Source organism: Pelophylax lessonae (assembly GCF_965119305.1).
Source record: "Pelophylax lessonae genome assembly, chromosome: 5".
Lineage (NCBI taxonomy): Eukaryota > Metazoa > Chordata > Amphibia > Anura > Ranidae > Pelophylax > Pelophylax lessonae.
This window is the reverse complement of record NC_138772.1, coordinates 563,298,909-563,316,216: the sequence shown is the minus strand read 5'-3', so window position 1 is coordinate 563,316,216 and position 17,308 is coordinate 563,298,909. Positions and strand designations below refer to the sequence as shown.

Genomic DNA, 17,308 nt, shown 5'->3' with positions numbered 1-17,308 from the left:
TGGCATGAGAGGAACAAGTCCGTAAAATTCGGTTTTCCTGGACTGAATTTACATCCAAATATCAGCAAATTTCAGGATCACAATTAATGAACTGGGTAATGTGTTAGGACCTATACTGGTGTGGACTGGGTAATGCATTAGGATCTATATTGGTATGGACTGGGTAATGTGTTAGGATCTATACTGGTGTGGACTGGGTAATGTATTAGGATCTATACTGGTATGGACTGGGTAATGTGTTAGGATCTATACTGGTAAGGACTGGGTAATGTGTTAGGACCTATACTGGTGTGGACTGGGTAATGCATTAGGATCTATATTGGTATGGACTGGGTAATGTGTTAGGATCTATACTGGTGTGGACTGGGTAATGTATTAGGATCTATATTGGTATGGACTGGGTAATGTGTTAGGATCTATACTGGTATGGACTGGGGAATGTGTTAGGATCTATACTGGTATGGACTGGGTAATGTGTTAGGATCTATACTGGTATGGACTGGGTAATGCGTTAGGATCTATACTGGTATGGACTGGGTAATGTGTTAGGATCTATACTGGTATGGACTGGGTAATGTGTTAGGATCTATACTGGTATGGACTGGGTAATGTGTTAGAATCTATACTGGTATGGACTGGGTGATGTGTTGGGATCTATACTGGTATGGACTGGGTAATGTGTTGGGATCTATACTGGTATGGACTGGGTAATGTGTTAGGATCTATACTTGTATGGACTGGGTAATGTGTTAGGATCTATACTGGTATGGACTGGGTAATGTGTTAGGATCTATACTTGTATGGACTGGGTAATGTGTTAGGATCTATACTGGTATGGACTGGGTAATGTTTAGGAAGGAAAGGATGTCACATCGTTTGATGGAAATGAAAATTATCACCCTACAGAGGGCTGAATTCAAAGACACCCCGAATATCAAAGTGAAAAAATGATGCAGCAGGCGAGTCCATTTTGGTGAAATGTCATTGCAGGACCTCAGAATGGTCCTCAGTAGTTTGTTTGGCCCCCATGTGCTTGTATGTATGCCTGACAACGTCGGGGCATTCTCCTAATGAGACGACGGATGGTGTCCTGGGGTATTTCCTCCCAGATCTGGACAAGGGCATCACTGAGTTCCTAAACAGACTGAGGGGTAACCTGGCATTGGATGGACTGAAACAGAATGTCCCAGAGATGTTCTATTGGATTTAGGTCAGGTGAGTGTGGGGGCCATTTATTGGTATCAATTCTTTCATTCTTCAGGAACTGGCTGCATATTCTTGCCCCATGAGGCCGGGCATTGTTGTTCACCAGGAGGAACCCAGGACCCACTGCACCAGCCTAGGGTCGGACAATGGGTCCAAGAAGTTCATTCCGATACCTAATGGCAGTCAGGGTGCCATTGTCTGGCCTGTAGAGGACTGTGCGTCCCTCCATGGATATTCCTCCCCAGACCATCTCTGACCCCCACCCAACCGGTCATACTGAACGATGTGACAGGCAGCATAACGTTCTCCATGGCTTCTCCAGACCCTTTCACGTCTGTAACATGTGCTCAGGGTGAACTCTGCTCTCATCTGTGAAAAGCACAGGGTGCCAGTGGTGGACCTCAAAATTCTGGGGTTCAATGGCAAATGCCAATCGAGCTCCATGGTGCCGGGCAGTGAGCACAGGGACCCCTAGAGGATGTCGGGCCCTCAGGCCACCCTCATGAAGTCTGTTTCTGATTGGTTGGTCAGAAACATTCACACCAGTGGCTGCTGGAGGTCATTTTGTAGGCCTCTGGCAGAGCTCATCCTGTTCCTCCTTGCACAAAGGAGCAGATACCGGTCCTGCTGATGGGTTAAGGACCTTCTACGGCCCTGTCCCTTCCCCTGTGAAGGGGTAGACAAGCGCCAGAGCTTTTCCTGACCGAATGACCAGAAATTCGGCTGTGGCTGGAAGGTTTGGAGGGGGGGGGGGTGCTGATGCACATTTGTCACCTGGAGGCACCTGAACTATTTCCCCCTGACGAAGTCTCTGTAAAAGGAAATGTTAAAACCCCCTCAATGTGATATATGTCCATCGTTCCTCTCCTGAGTCCTGAATTACCAGAGACACAAGTCCTAGTCTGAGAGACAGGGACAACCCTGGAGATGTCTTCTATGGAGATGAAGGGTCCCTCAAGGTGGGGGTGCATGAAGAGGTCCTCTTACTATGGACTTTTTCTATCTCTAGGTGGAGGACATGGGGAATGAACTGACCTGCTGTTCTTCTTCTGGGACCACCTCGGCCCAGTCTTCTGTCCCTCGCAGCTTACTGTACGTGTTCAGCAGAACTTCCACCGTCCGCGGAGACGTGTAACAATAACGCAGAACCTGAAATAGAACCTTCGTGTTATTCCTTCCAGAATGGCAAAGATTTCTAGACATTTCCTATAAAAGTGAAGATATCCTGGACCTGATATATACTGTATACTGTACATGGAAGGGGATATAGGAGGACCATGGCAGGGTGTATACTGTACATGGAAGGGGATATAGGAGGACCATGGTAGGACGTATACTGTACATGGAAGGGGATATAGGAGGACCATGGCAGGGTGTATACTGTACATGGAAGGGGATATAGGAGGACCATGGTAGGATGTATACTGTACATGGAAGGGGATATAGGGGGACCATGGCAGGACGTATACTGTACATGGAAGGGGATATAGGGGGACCATGGTAGGGTGTATACTGTACATGGAAGGGGATATAGGAGGACCATGGCAGGGTGTATACTGTACATGGAAGGGGATATAGGAGGACCATGGCAGGACGTATACTGTACATGGAAGGGGATATAGGAGGACCATGGTAGGATGTATACTGTACATGGAAGGGGATATAGGAGGACCATGGTAGGATGTATACTGTACATGGAAGGGGATATAGGAGGACCATGGCAGGGTGTATACTGTACATGGAAGGGGATATAGGAGGACCATGGTAGGACGTATACTGTACATGGAAGGGGATATAGGGGGACCATGGTAGGACGTATACTGTACATGGAAGGGGATATAGGAGGACCATGGCAGGGTGTATACTGTACATGGAAGGGGATATAGGAGGACCATGGCAGGACGTATACTGTACATGGAAGGGGATATAGGAGGACCATGGTAGGACGTATACTGTACATGGAAGGGGATATAGGGGGACCATGGTAGGGTGTATACTGTACATGGAAGGGGATATAGGGGGACCATGGTAGGACGTATACTGTACATGGAAGGGGATATAGGGGGACCATGGTAGGATGTATACTGTACATGGAAGGGGATATAGGAGGACCATGGTAGGATGTATACTGTACATGGAAGGGGATATAGGAGGACCATGGCAGGACGTATACTGTACATGGAAGGGGATATAGGAGGACCATGGTAGGACGTATACTGTACATGGAAGGGGATATAGGAGGACCATGGTAGGATGTATACTGTACATGGAAGGGGATATAGGAGGACCATGGTAGGATGTATACTGTACATGGAAGGGGATATAGGAGGACCATGGTAGGATGTATACTGTACATGGAAGGGGATATAGGAGGACCATGGTAGGACGTATACTGTACATGGAAGGGGATATAGGAGGACCATGGTAGGACATATACTGTACATGGAAGGGGATATAGGAGGACCATGGTAGGACATATACTGTACATGGAAGGGGATATAGGAGGACCATGGCAGGACGTATACTGTACATGGAAGGGGATATAGGAGGACCATGGTAGGATGTATACTGTACATGGAAGGGGATATAGGGGGACCATGGTAGGACGTATACTGTACATGGAAGGGGATATAGGAGGACCATGGCAGGACGTATACTGTACATGGAAGGGGATATAGGAGGACCATGGCAGGGTGTATACTGTACATGGAAGGGGATATAGGAGGACCATGGTAGGACGTATACTGTACATGGAAGGGGATATAGGAGGACCATGGTAGGGTGTATACTGTACATGGAAGGGGATATAGGAGGACCATGGCAGGGCATATACTGTACATGGAAGGGGATATAGGAGGACCATGGTAGGACGTATACTGTACATGGAAGGGGATATAGGAGGACCATGGTAGGGTGTATACTGTACATGGAAGGGGATATAGGAGGACCATGGTAGGACATATACTGTACATGGAAGGGGATATAGGAGGACCATGGCAGGGTGTATACTGTACATGGAAGGGGATATAGGAGGACCATGGTAGGATGTATACTGTACATGGAAGGGGATATAGGGGGACCATGGTAGGACGTATACTGTACATGGAAGGGGATATAGGAGGACCATGGTAGGACGTATACTGTACATGGAAGGGGATATAGGGGGACCATGGTAGGACATATACTGTACATGGAAGGGGATATAGGAGGACCATGGCAGGGTGTATACTGTACATGGAAGGGGATATAGGAGGACCATGGTAGGATGTATACTGTACATGGAAGGGGATATAGGAGGACCATGGTAGGACATATACTGTACATGGAAGGGGATATAGGAGGACCATGGCAGGGTGTATACTGTACATGGAAGGGGATATAGGAGGACCATGGTAGGATGTATACTGTACATGGAAGGGGATATAGGAGGACCATGGTAGGATGTATACTGTACATGGAAGGGGATATAGGAGGACCATGGTAGGACGTATACTGTACATGGAAGGGGATATAGGAGGACCATGGTAGGACATATACTGTACATGGAAGGGGATATAGGAGGACCATGGTAGGATGTATACTGTACATGGAAGGGGATATAGGAGGACCATGGCAGGGCATATACTGTACATGGAAGGGGATATAGGGGGACCATGGTAGGGTGTATACTGTACATGGAAGGGGATATAGGAGGACCATGGTAGGATGTATACTGTACATGGAAGGGGATATAGGAGGACCATGGTAGGACGTATACTGTACATGGAAGGGGATATAGGAGGACCATGGTAGGATGTATACTGTACATGGAAGGGGATATAGGAGGACCATGGTAGGACGTATACTGTACATGGAAGGGGATATAGGGGGACCATGGCAGGGTGTATACTGTACATGGAAGGGGATATAGGAGGACCATGGCAGGGCATATACTGTACATGGAAGGGGATATAGGAGGACCATGGCAGGGTGTATACTGTACATGGAAGGGGATATAGGAGGACCATGGCAGGACGTATACTGTACATGGAAGGGGATATAGGAGGACCATGGCAGGGTGTATACTGTACATGGAAGGGGATATAGGAGGACCATGGCAGGGTGTATACTGTACATGGAAGGGGATATAGGAGGACCATGGCAGGGTGTATACTGTACATGGAAGGGGATATAGGAGGACCATGGTAGGACGTATACTGTACATGGAAGGGGATATAGGGGGACCATGGTAGGACGTATACTGTACATGGAAGGGGATATAGGAGGACCATGGCAGGACGTATACTGTATATGGAAGGGGATATAGGAGGACCATGGCAGGGTGTATACTGTACATGGAAGGGGATATAGGAGGACCATGGCAGGACGTATACTGTACATGGAAGGGGATATAGGAGGACCATGGTAGGACGTATACTGTACATGGAAGGGGATATAGGGGGACCATGGTAGGGTGTATACTGTACATGGAAGGGGATATAGGGGGACCATGGTAGGACGTATACTGTACATGGAAGGGGATATAGGGGGACCATGGTAGGATGTATACTGTACATGGAAGGGGATATAGGAGGACCATGGTAGGATGTATACTGTACATGGAAGGGGATATAGGAGGACCATGGCAGGACGTATACTGTACATGGAAGGGGATATAGGAGGACCATGGTAGGACGTATACTGTACATGGAAGGGGATATAGGAGGACCATGGTAGGATGTATACTGTACATGGAAGGGGATATAGGAGGACCATGGTAGGATGTATACTGTACATGGAAGGGGATATAGGAGGACCATGGTAGGATGTATACTGTACATGGAAGGGGATATAGGAGGACCATGGTAGGACATATACTGTACATGGAAGGGGATATAGGAGGACCATGGTAGGACATATACTGTACATGGAAGGGGATATAGGAGGACCATGGCAGGACGTATACTGTACATGGAAGGGGATATAGGAGGACCATGGTAGGATGTATACTGTACATGGAAGGGGATATAGGGGGACCATGGTAGGACGTATACTGTACATGGAAGGGGATATAGGAGGACCATGGCAGGACGTATACTGTACATGGAAGGGGATATAGGAGGACCATGGCAGGGTGTATACTGTACATGGAAGGGGATATAGGAGGACCATGGTAGGACGTATACTGTACATGGAAGGGGATATAGGAGGACCATGGTAGGGTGTATACTGTACATGGAAGGGGATATAGGAGGACCATGGTAGGACATATACTGTACATGGAAGGGGATATAGGAGGACCATGGCAGGGTGTATACTGTACATGGAAGGGGATATAGGAGGACCATGGTAGGATGTATACTGTACATGGAAGGGGATATAGGAGGACCATGGCAGGACATATACTGTACATGGAAGGGGATATAGGGGGACCATGGTAGGACGTATACTGTACATGGAAGGGGATATAGGAGGACCATGGTAGGACGTATACTGTACATGGAAGGGGATATAGGGGGACCATGGTAGGACATATACTGTACATGGAAGGGGATATAGGAGGACCATGGCAGGGTGTATACTGTACATGGAAGGGGATATAGGAGGACCATGGTAGGATGTATACTGTACATGGAAGGGGATATAGGAGGACCATGGTAGGACATATACTGTACATGGAAGGGGATATAGGAGGACCATGGCAGGGTGTATACTGTACATGGAAGGGGATATAGGAGGACCATGGTAGGATGTATACTGTACATGGAAGGGGATATAGGAGGACCATGGTAGGATGTATACTGTACATGGAAGGGGATATAGGAGGACCATGGTAGGACGTATACTGTACATGGAAGGGGATATAGGAGGACCATGGTAGGACATATACTGTACATGGAAGGGGATATAGGAGGACCATGGTAGGATGTATACTGTACATGGAAGGGGATATAGGGGGACCATGGTAGGACGTATACTGTACATGGAAGGGGATATAGGAGGACCATGGTAGGGTATATACTGTACATGGAAGGGGATATAGGAGGACCATGGCAGGACGTATACTGTACATGGAAGGGGATATAGGAGGACCATGGCAGGACGTATACTGTACATGGAAGGGGATATAGGAGGACCATGGCAGGGTGTATACTGTACATGGAAGGGGATATAGGAGGACCATGGCAGGACGTATACTGTACATGGAAGGGGATATAGGAGGACCATGGTAGGGTGTATACTGTACATGGAAGGGGATATAGGAGGACCATGGCAGGGTGTATACTGTACATGGAAGGGGATATAGGAGGACCATGGTAGGACGTATACTGTACATGGAAGGGGATATAGGAGGACCATGGTAGGGTGTATACTGTACATGGAAGGGGATATAGGAGGACCATGGCAGGGCATATACTGTACATGGAAGGGGATATAGGAGGACCATGGTAGGACGTATACTGTACATGGAAGGGGATATAGGAGGACCATGGTAGGGTGTATACTGTACATGGAAGGGGATATAGGAGGACCATGGTAGGACATATACTGTACATGGAAGGGGATATAGGAGGACCATGGCAGGGTGTATACTGTACATGGAAGGGGATATAGGAGGACCATGGTAGGATGTATACTGTACATGGAAGGGGATATAGGAGGACCATGGCAGGACGTATACTGTACATGGAAGGGGATATAGGGGGACCATGGTAGGACATATACTGTACATGGAAGGGGATATAGGAGGACCATGGCAGGGTGTATACTGTACATGGAAGGGGATATAGGAGGACCATGGTAGGATGTATACTGTACATGGAAGGGGATATAGGAGGACCATGGTAGGATGTATACTGTACATGGAAGGTGATATAGGAGGACCATGGTAGGACGTATACTGTACATGGAAGGGGATATAGGAGGACCATGGTAGGACATATACTGTACATGGAAGGGGATATAGGAGGACCATGGCAGGGTGTATACTGTACATGGAAGGGGATATAGGAGGACCATGGTAGGATGTATACTGTACATGGAAGGGGATATAGGAGGACCATGGTAGGATGTATACTGTACATGGAAGGGGATATAGGAGGACCATGGTAGGACATATACTGTACATGGAAGGGGATATAGGAGGACCATGGCAGGGTGTATACTGTACATGGAAGGGGATATAGGGGGACCATGGCAGGACGTATACTGTACATGGAAGGGGATATAGGGGGACCATGGCAGGACGTATACTGTACATGGAAGGGGATATAGGAGGACCATGGCAGGGTGTATACTGTACATGGAAGGGGATATAGGGGGACCATGGCAGGACGTATACTGTACATGGAAGGGGATATAGGGGGACCATGGTAGGATGTATACTGTACATGGAAGGGGATATAGGAGGACCATGGCAGGACGTATACTGTACATGGAAGGGGATATAGGAGGACCATGGTAGGATGTATACTGTACATGGAAGGGGATATAGGGGGACCATGGCAGGGTGTATACTGTACATGGAAGGGGATATAGGAGGACCATGGCAGGACGTATACTGTACATGGAAGGGGATATAGGGGGACCATGGTAGGACGTATACTGTACATGGAAGGGGATATAGGAGGACCATGGCAGGACGTATACTGTACATGGAAGGGGATATAGGGGGACCATGGCAGGGTGTATACTGTACATGGAAGGGGATATAGGAGGACCATGGTAGGATGTATACTGTACATGGAAGGGGATATAGGAGGACCATGGCAGGGTGTATACTGTACATGGAAGGGGATATAGGAGGACCATGGCAGGACGTATACTGTACATGGAAGGGGATATAGGGGGACCATGGTAGGACGTATACTGTACATGGAAGGGGATATAGGAGGACCATGGCAGGGTGTATACTGTACATGGAAGGGGATATAGGAGGACCATGGTAGGGTGTATACTGTACATGGAAGGGGATATAGGAGGACCATGGCAGGACGTATACTGTACATGGAAGGGGATATAGGAGGACCATGGTAGGACGTATACTGTACATGGAAGGGGATATAGGAGGACCATGGTAGGACGTATACTGTACATGGAAGGGGATATAGGAGGACCATGGTAGGATGTATACTGTACATGGAAGGGGATATAGGGGGACCATGGCAGGGTGTATACTGTACATGGAAGGGGATATAGGAGGACCATGGCAGGACGTATACTGTACATGGAAGGGGATATAGGGGGACCATGGCAGGGTGTATACTGTACATGGAAGGGGATATAGGAGGACCATGGTAGGACGTATACTGTACATGGAAGGGGATATAGGAGGACCATGGTAGGACGTATACTGTACATGGAAGGGGATATAGGGGGACCATGGTAGGATGTATACTGTACATGGAAGGGGATATAGGAGGACCATGGTAGGACGTATACTGTACATGGAAGGGGATATAGGAGGACCATGGCAGGACGTATACTGTACATGGAAGGGGATATAGGAGGACCATGGTAGGACGTATACTGTACATGGAAGGGGATATAGGAGGACCATGGCAGGACGTATACTGTACATGGAAGGGGATATAGGGGGACCATGTATACTGTACATGGAAGGGGATATAGGAGGACCATGGTAGGATGTATACTGTACATGGAAGGGGATATAGGGGGACCATGGTAGGACGTATACTGTACATGGAAGGGGATATAGGAGGACCATGGTAGGACGTACACTGTACATGGAAGGGGATATAGGAGGACCATGGCAGGGTGTATACTGTACATGGAAGGGGATATAGGAGGACCATGGTAGGATGTATACTGTACATGGAAGGGGATATAGGGGGACCATGGTAGGACGTATACTGTACATGGAAGGGGATATAGGAGGACCATGGCAGGACGTATACTGTACATGGAAGGGGATATAGGAGGACCATGGTAGGATGTATACTGTACATGGAAGGGGATATAGGGGGACCATGGTAGGACGTATACTGTACATGGAAGGGGATATAGGAGGACCATGGCAGGACGTATACTGTATATGGAAGGGGATATAGGAGGACCATGGTAGGATGTATACTGTACATGGAAGGGGATATAGGAGGACCATGGCAGGGCATATACTGTACATGGAAGGGGATATAGGAGGACCATGGCAGGGTGTATACTGTACATGGAAGGGGATATCGGAGGACCATGGTAGGACGTATACTGTACATGGAAAGGGATATAGGAGGACCATGGTAGGATGTATACTGTACATGGAAGGGGATATAGGAGGACCATGGTAGGACGTATACTGTACATGGAAGGGGATATAGGAGGACCATGGTAGGATGTATACTGTACATGGAAGGGGATATAGGAGGACCATGGTAGGACGTATACTGTACATGGAAGGGGATATAGGAGGACCATGGTAGGACGTATACTGTACATGGAAAGGGATATAGGAGGACCATGGTAGGATGTATACTGTACATGGAAGGGGATATAGGAGGACCATGGTAGGACGTATACTGTACATGGAAGGGGATATAGGGGGACCATGGCAGGACGTATACTGTACATGGAAGGGGATATAGGAGGACCATGGTAGGACGTACACTGTACATGGAAGGGGATATAGGAGGACCATGGTAGGATGTATACTGTAAATGGAAGGGGATATAGGGGGACCATGGTAGGACGTATACTGTACATGGAAGGGGATATAGGGGGACCATGGTAGGACGTATACTGTACATGGAAGGGGATATAGGGGGACCATGGTAGGATGTATACTGTACATGGAAGGGGATATAGGAGGACCATGGTAGGACGTATACTGTACATGGAAGGGGATATAGGGGGACCATGGCAGGACGTATACTGTACATGGAAGGGGATATAGGGGGACCATGGCAGGACGTATACTGTACATGGAAGGGGATATAGGAGGACCATGGTAGGACGTACACTGTACATGGAAGGGGATATAGGAGGACCATGGTAGGATGTATACTGTAAATGGAAGGGGATATAGGGGGACCATGGTAGGACGTATACTGTACATGGAAGGGGATATAGGGGGACCATGGTAGGGTGTATACTGTACATGGAAGGGGATATAGGGGGACCATGGCAGGGTGTATACTGTACATGGAAGGGGATATAGGAGGACCATGGTAGGATGTATACTGTACATGGAAGGGGATATAGGGGGACCATGGTAGGACGTATACTGTACATGGAAGGGGATATAGGGGGACCATGGCAGGACGTATACTGTACATGGAAGGGGATATAGGGGGACCATGGCAGGACGTATACTGTACATGGAAGGGGATATAGGAGGACCATGGCAGGACGTATACTGTACATGGAAGGGGATATAGGAGGACCATGGTAGGACGTACACTGTACATGGAAGGGGATATAGGAGGACCATGGCAGGGTGTATACTGTACATGGAAGGGGATATAGGAGGACCATGGTAGGATGTACACTGTACATGGAAGGGGATATAGGAGGACCATGGTAGGATGTATACTGTAAATGGAAGGGGATATAGGGGGACCATGGCAGGGTGTATACTGTACATGGAAGGGGATATAGGAGGACCATGGTAGGATGTATACTGTAAATGGAAGGGGATATAGGAGGACCATGGCAGGACGTATACTGTACATGGAAGGGGATATAGGAGGACCATGGTAGGACGTACACTGTACATGGAAGGGGATATAGGAGGACCATGGCAGGGTGTATACTGTACATGGAAGGGGATATAGGAGGACCATGGTAGGACGTATACTGTACATGGAAGGGGATATAGGAGGACCATGGCAGGACGTATACTGTACATGGAAGGGGATATAGGAGGACCATGGCAGGACGTATACTGTACATGGAAGGGGATATAGGGGGACCATGGCAGGACGTATACTGTACATGGAAGGGGATATAGGGGGACCATGGTAGGATGTATACTGTACATGGAAGGGGATATAGGGGGACCATGGTAGGACGTATACTGTACATGGAAGGGGATATAGGAGGACCATGGCAGGGCATATACTGTACATGGAAGGGGATATAGGAGGACCATGGCAGGGCATATACTGTACATGGAAGGGGATATAGGGGGACCATGGTAGGGTGTATACTGTACATGGAAGGGGATATAGGAGGACCATGGTAGGATGTATACTGTACATGGAAGGGGATATAGGAGGACCATGGCAGGGCATATACTGTACATGGAAGGGGATATAGGGGGACCATGGTAGGGTGTATACTGTACATGGAAGGGGATATAGGGGGACCATGGTAGGACGTATACTGTACATGGAAGGGGATATAGGAGGACCATGGCAGGGTGTATACTGTACATGGAAGGGGATATAGGGGGACCATGGTAGGATGTATACTGTACATGGAAGGGGATATAGGAGGACCATGGCAGGGCATATACTGTACATGGAAGGGGATATAGGGGGACCATGGTAGGGTGTATACTGTACATGGAAGGGGATATAGGAGGACCATGGCAGGATGTATACTGTACATGGAAGGGGATATAGGAGGACCATGGTAGGACGTATACTGTACATGGAAGGGGATATAGGAGGACCATGGCAGGACGTATACTGTACATGGAAGGGGATATAGGAGGACCATGGCAGGGTGTATACTGTACATGGAAGGGGATATAGGAGGACCATGGTAGGATGTATACTGTACATGGAAGGGGATATAGGAGGACCATGGTAGGACGTATACTGTACATGGAAAGGGGTTTAGGAGGACCATGGCAGACGTAGAGGTAAGCTGAAGATGTTGTCTATTCTATAGGTGACCAGGGGAGGAGCTTAATGATCCGAAAACAAATTTGCACTGAACCCCTGCTGTTCACCTGTTCAGCGGGAGCCAAATGTCACCTACAGTAGCGGTTTCACCACCGTTATTATACATCGGCCATCAATGGTTGTTAAAGTGTCACTAAACCCCCATCAATAAATGGTGTCCTGTCCATACTCACTCATGGAAACTTCCCCCCACAGCAGTGTCCTCCGCCCCCCCCCCCCCACACAGTAGTGTTCTGTCCCCCCCCCCATAGCAGTGTCCTCCGCCCCCCCCCCACACAGTAGTATTCTGTCCCCCCCCCCCATAGCAGTGTCCTCCGCCCCCCCCCCCCACACAGTAGTGTTCTGACCCCCCCCCCCCCCCATAGCAGTGTCCTCTGCTCCTTCAAATCGCATCACCCCCTTCCCCCCCCCCACACACACACACACTGTAGTGTCCTCTGCCCCTTAACATTACCCCCCCCCCCCACACACACTTAGTTACATGTAGTGTCCTCTGCTCCCCCCACAGTAGTGTTCTGTACCCCCCAATTTTTTCTCTGACCCTTCACATCAGAGGAACTGTCATTTACTGGCAAACACACTTTTGTCTTTGTAAATGTTGGTGTTGGTGGGGGGTTGGTGGGTTGCATAGATCGTACAGATGGGTCACCTCACAGGCCGGGTCAGGGCACCCCCCCTCCCCCTACCCCCAGGAATGATATTTGAGGAAATTGTGCATTTTTAATATTTCACTTTAAACTCATCACTAAAACCGCTACTCCCCGCCAAATGGGTTTTTTTCCTTCATTTTTGATTTGGTACATGCCTTCCAGGGCAGTGCCCAGCACCCATCCCCCCATGCCCCTCTCGAGGACAATCTTTTGCCTATTAGCCCCTGAAATGGCCAATACAACTTTTTAATATTCGGCCCCCTTTGACATCAATGGGGTTCGGATTCAGCCTCTGAACTTTAGTCACTTACCAGGTATGTTTGTCCCATCGCTTTAGGTGGCAAATCAATGCTGTAACTCAGGAGGAAGACGGCTCCGTCATGTCTCCTTTACCACCTGCTGTTCCATTTTATCTGGTAGTCTGCCTTTTGGTTCCAGTCTCCTCTCTCATGTCTGTTATAGTCAAATTTAACCTCCTGGGTCAGGGTCCAATTTTGTCTCTAGGGTCTGGTATGATCCAGTCTAAACTCTAGAGTCTGGTACGGTCCAGTCTAGTCTCCACGATCTGGTATGATCCAGTCTAGTCTCCAAGATCTGGTAGAGTCCAGTCTAGTTTCCAATATCTGGTACAGTCCAGTCTAGTCTCCAATATCTGGTACAGTCCAGTCTAGTCTCCAATATCTGGTACAGTCCAGTCTAGTCTCTAGAGTCTAGTACAGTCCAGTCTAGTCTCTGATACAGTCCAGTCTAGTCTCTAGGGTGTGGAACAGTCCAGTCTTGTCTCTAGGGTGTGGTACAGTCCAGTCTAGTCTCTAGGGTGTGGTACAGTCCAGTCTAGTCTCTAGAGTCTGGTACAGTCCAGTCTAGTCTCTAGAGTCTGGTACAGTCCAGTCTAGTCTCTAGAGTCTGATACAGTCCAGTCTAGTATCTAGGGTCTGGTAGAGTCCAGTCTAGTCTCTAGGGTCTGGTAGAGTCCAGTCTAGTCTATAGGGTCTGGTACAGTCCAGTCTAGGCTCTAGGGTCTGGTACAGTCCAGTCTAGTCTCTAGGGTCTGGTAGAGTCCAGTCTAGTCTATAGGGTCTGGTACAGTCCAGTCTAGTCTCTAGGGTGTGGTACAGTCCAGTCTAGTCTCTAGGGTCTGGTAGAGTCCAGTCTAGTCTCTAGGGTCTGGTAGAGTCCAGTCTAGTCTCTAGAGTCTGGTAGAGTCCAGTCTAGTCTCTAGAGTCTGGTACAGTCCAGTCTAGTCTCTAGAGTCTGGTACAGTCCAGTCTAGTCTCTAGGGTCTGGTAGAGTCCAGTCTAGTCTCTAGGGTCTGGTACAGTCCAGTCTAGTCTCTAGGGTCTGGTACGGTCCAGTCTAGTATCTAGGTTCTAGTACAGTCCAGTCTTGTCTTTAGGGTGTGGTACAGTCTAGTCTCTAGGGTCTGGTACGGTCCAGTCTAGTCTCTAGGGTGTGGTACGGTCCAGTCTAGTCTCTAGGGTGTGGTACAGTCCAGTCTAGTCTCTAGGGTCTAGTAGAGTCCAGTCTAGTCTCTAGGGTCTGGTACAGTCCAGTCTAGTCTCTAGGGTCTGGTACAGTCCAGTCTAGTCTCTAGGGTGTGGTAAAGTCCAGTCTAGTCTCTAGGATCTAGTACAGTCCAGTCTAGTCTCTAGGGTGTGGTAGAGTCCAGTCTAGTCTCTAGGGTCTGGTAGAGTCCAGTCTAGTCTATAGGGTCTGGTACAGTCAAGTCTAGTTTCCAATATCTGGTACAGTCCAGTCTAGTCTCCAAGATCTGGTAGAGTCCAGTCTAGTCTCCAATATCTGGTACAGTCCAGTCTAGTCTCTAGGGTGTGGTACAGTCCAGTCTTGTCTCTAGGGTGTGGTACAGTCCAGTCTAGTCTCTAGAGTCTGGTACAGTCCAGTTTAGTCTCTAGAGTCTGGTACAGTCCAGTCTAGTATCTAGGGTCTAGTACAGTCCAGTCTTGTCTCTAGGGTGTGGTACAGTCCAGTCTAGTCTCTAGGGTCTGGTAGAGTCCAGTCTAGTCGCTAGGGTCTGGTACAGTCCAGTCTAGTCTTTAGGTTCTGGTAGAGTCCAGCCTAGTCTCTAGGGTCTGGTACAGTCCAGTCTAGTATCTAGGGTCTGGAAGAGCCCAGTCTAGTCTTTACGGTCTGGTAGAGTCCAGTCTAGTCTCTAGGGTCTGGTACGGTCCAGTCTAGTATCTAGGGTCTAGTACAGTCCAGTCTTGTCTTTAGGGTGTGGTACAGTCTAGTCTCTAGGGTCTGGTACGGTCCAGTCTAGTCTCTAGGGTGTGGTACGGTCCAGTCTAGTCTCTAGGGTCTGGTAGAGTCCAGTCTAGTCTCTAGGGTCTGGTAGAGTCCAGTCTAGTCTCTAGGGTCTGGTACAGTCCAGTCTAGTCTCTAGGGTGTGGTAGAGTCCAGTCTAGTCTCTAGGATCTAGTACAGTCCAGTCTAGTCTCTAGGGTCTGGTACAGTCCAGTCTAGTCTCTTGGGTTTGGTACTGTCCAGTCTAGTCTCTAGGATCTGATACAGTCCAGTCTAGTCTCTAGGGTCTGGTACAGTCCAGTCTAGTCTCTAGGGTCTGGTACCGTCCAGTCTAGTCTCTAGGGTCTGGTAGAGTCCAGTCTAGTCTCTAGGGTGTGGTACAGTCCAGTCTAGTCTCTAGGGTCTGGTACCGTCCAGTCTAGTCTCTAGGGTCTGGTAGAGTCCAGCCTAGTCTCTAGGGTCTGGTACAGTCCAGTCTAGTCTATAGGGTCTGATACACTCCAGTCTAGTCTCTAGGGTGTGGTACAGTCCAGTCTAGTCTATAGGGTCTGGTACAGTCCAGTCTAGTCTCTAGGGTTTGGTACAGTCCAGTCCAGTCTCTAGGGCAGAGTTGCTAACCTACCAGATTGAAATTTACTGATACGACACTTAAAATTTACTGAAACAGCCAAGTTTTTACTGGCATTTCCAAAAGTTCCAAAATGACAGTTTTAAGTGCAAATTTCAGTTTTTAGGCTGCAAATAAGTACAATATGCAATTTGATTTAAGGTAGATATTAAGGCAAAAAAAATATTTCTTATTTTATTTTTGATATAGTAAGTAGGTAGCCCAGGGACAGGAGGGCAAGAAATTAGAATGGGCACACACATGAAATTGACTCTCACAGTGACACTGACACAACAGTGTCCAGCAGCACAGATGATGATGACACCTCCCCAACACGACATGTCCCCTCCTGAGTCACAGTGAAAGTCTTTCCCCGTGCCAGGTGGTCCCTTCAGTCCAAACATCCCTGACAGTCCCGCTCCCAGCTTGGCTCTCTTGCACTATGACATCACACAACACGCTCAGGCACCGCAGTGGGCACTTGGATGGTCTCTGCTGGCTCCAGACTGAAACTGTACATGCATGTTCTGAGCCGAGCGTCACAGCCATATTTTCTGACAGTCAGCAGCTCTCCGCTCGGGGAGCTGTGAGAACCAAATGATCAGCGGTAGTAGATCGCTCGGTTCTCGGTGTTAGAGCTGGCAGGGGACAGATACAGAGCATCGCACATGCTGCATCCACATAGGTAAGTATACATGTACAAAAACCCCATACTTCTTTTTGAAGATCGTACGATGACT

At 48.5% G+C, this 17,308-nt stretch overlaps 1 protein-coding gene across 2 annotated transcripts in view; it reads right to left on the bottom strand.

The window, feature by feature from the left end:
• Nucleotides 1-17,308, bottom strand: part of ASB10 (ankyrin repeat and SOCS box containing 10) — a 73,158-nt gene that overhangs the window by 9,618 nt on the left and 46,232 nt on the right. For both annotated transcript variants that reach the window (XM_082257301.1, XM_082257302.1), the window contains one exon: nucleotides 2,242-2,355. In XM_082257301.1, the coding sequence (XP_082113427.1) occupies nucleotides 2,242-2,355 (114 nt within the window). The remainder of the gene's footprint in view (nucleotides 1-2,241; nucleotides 2,356-17,308) is intronic.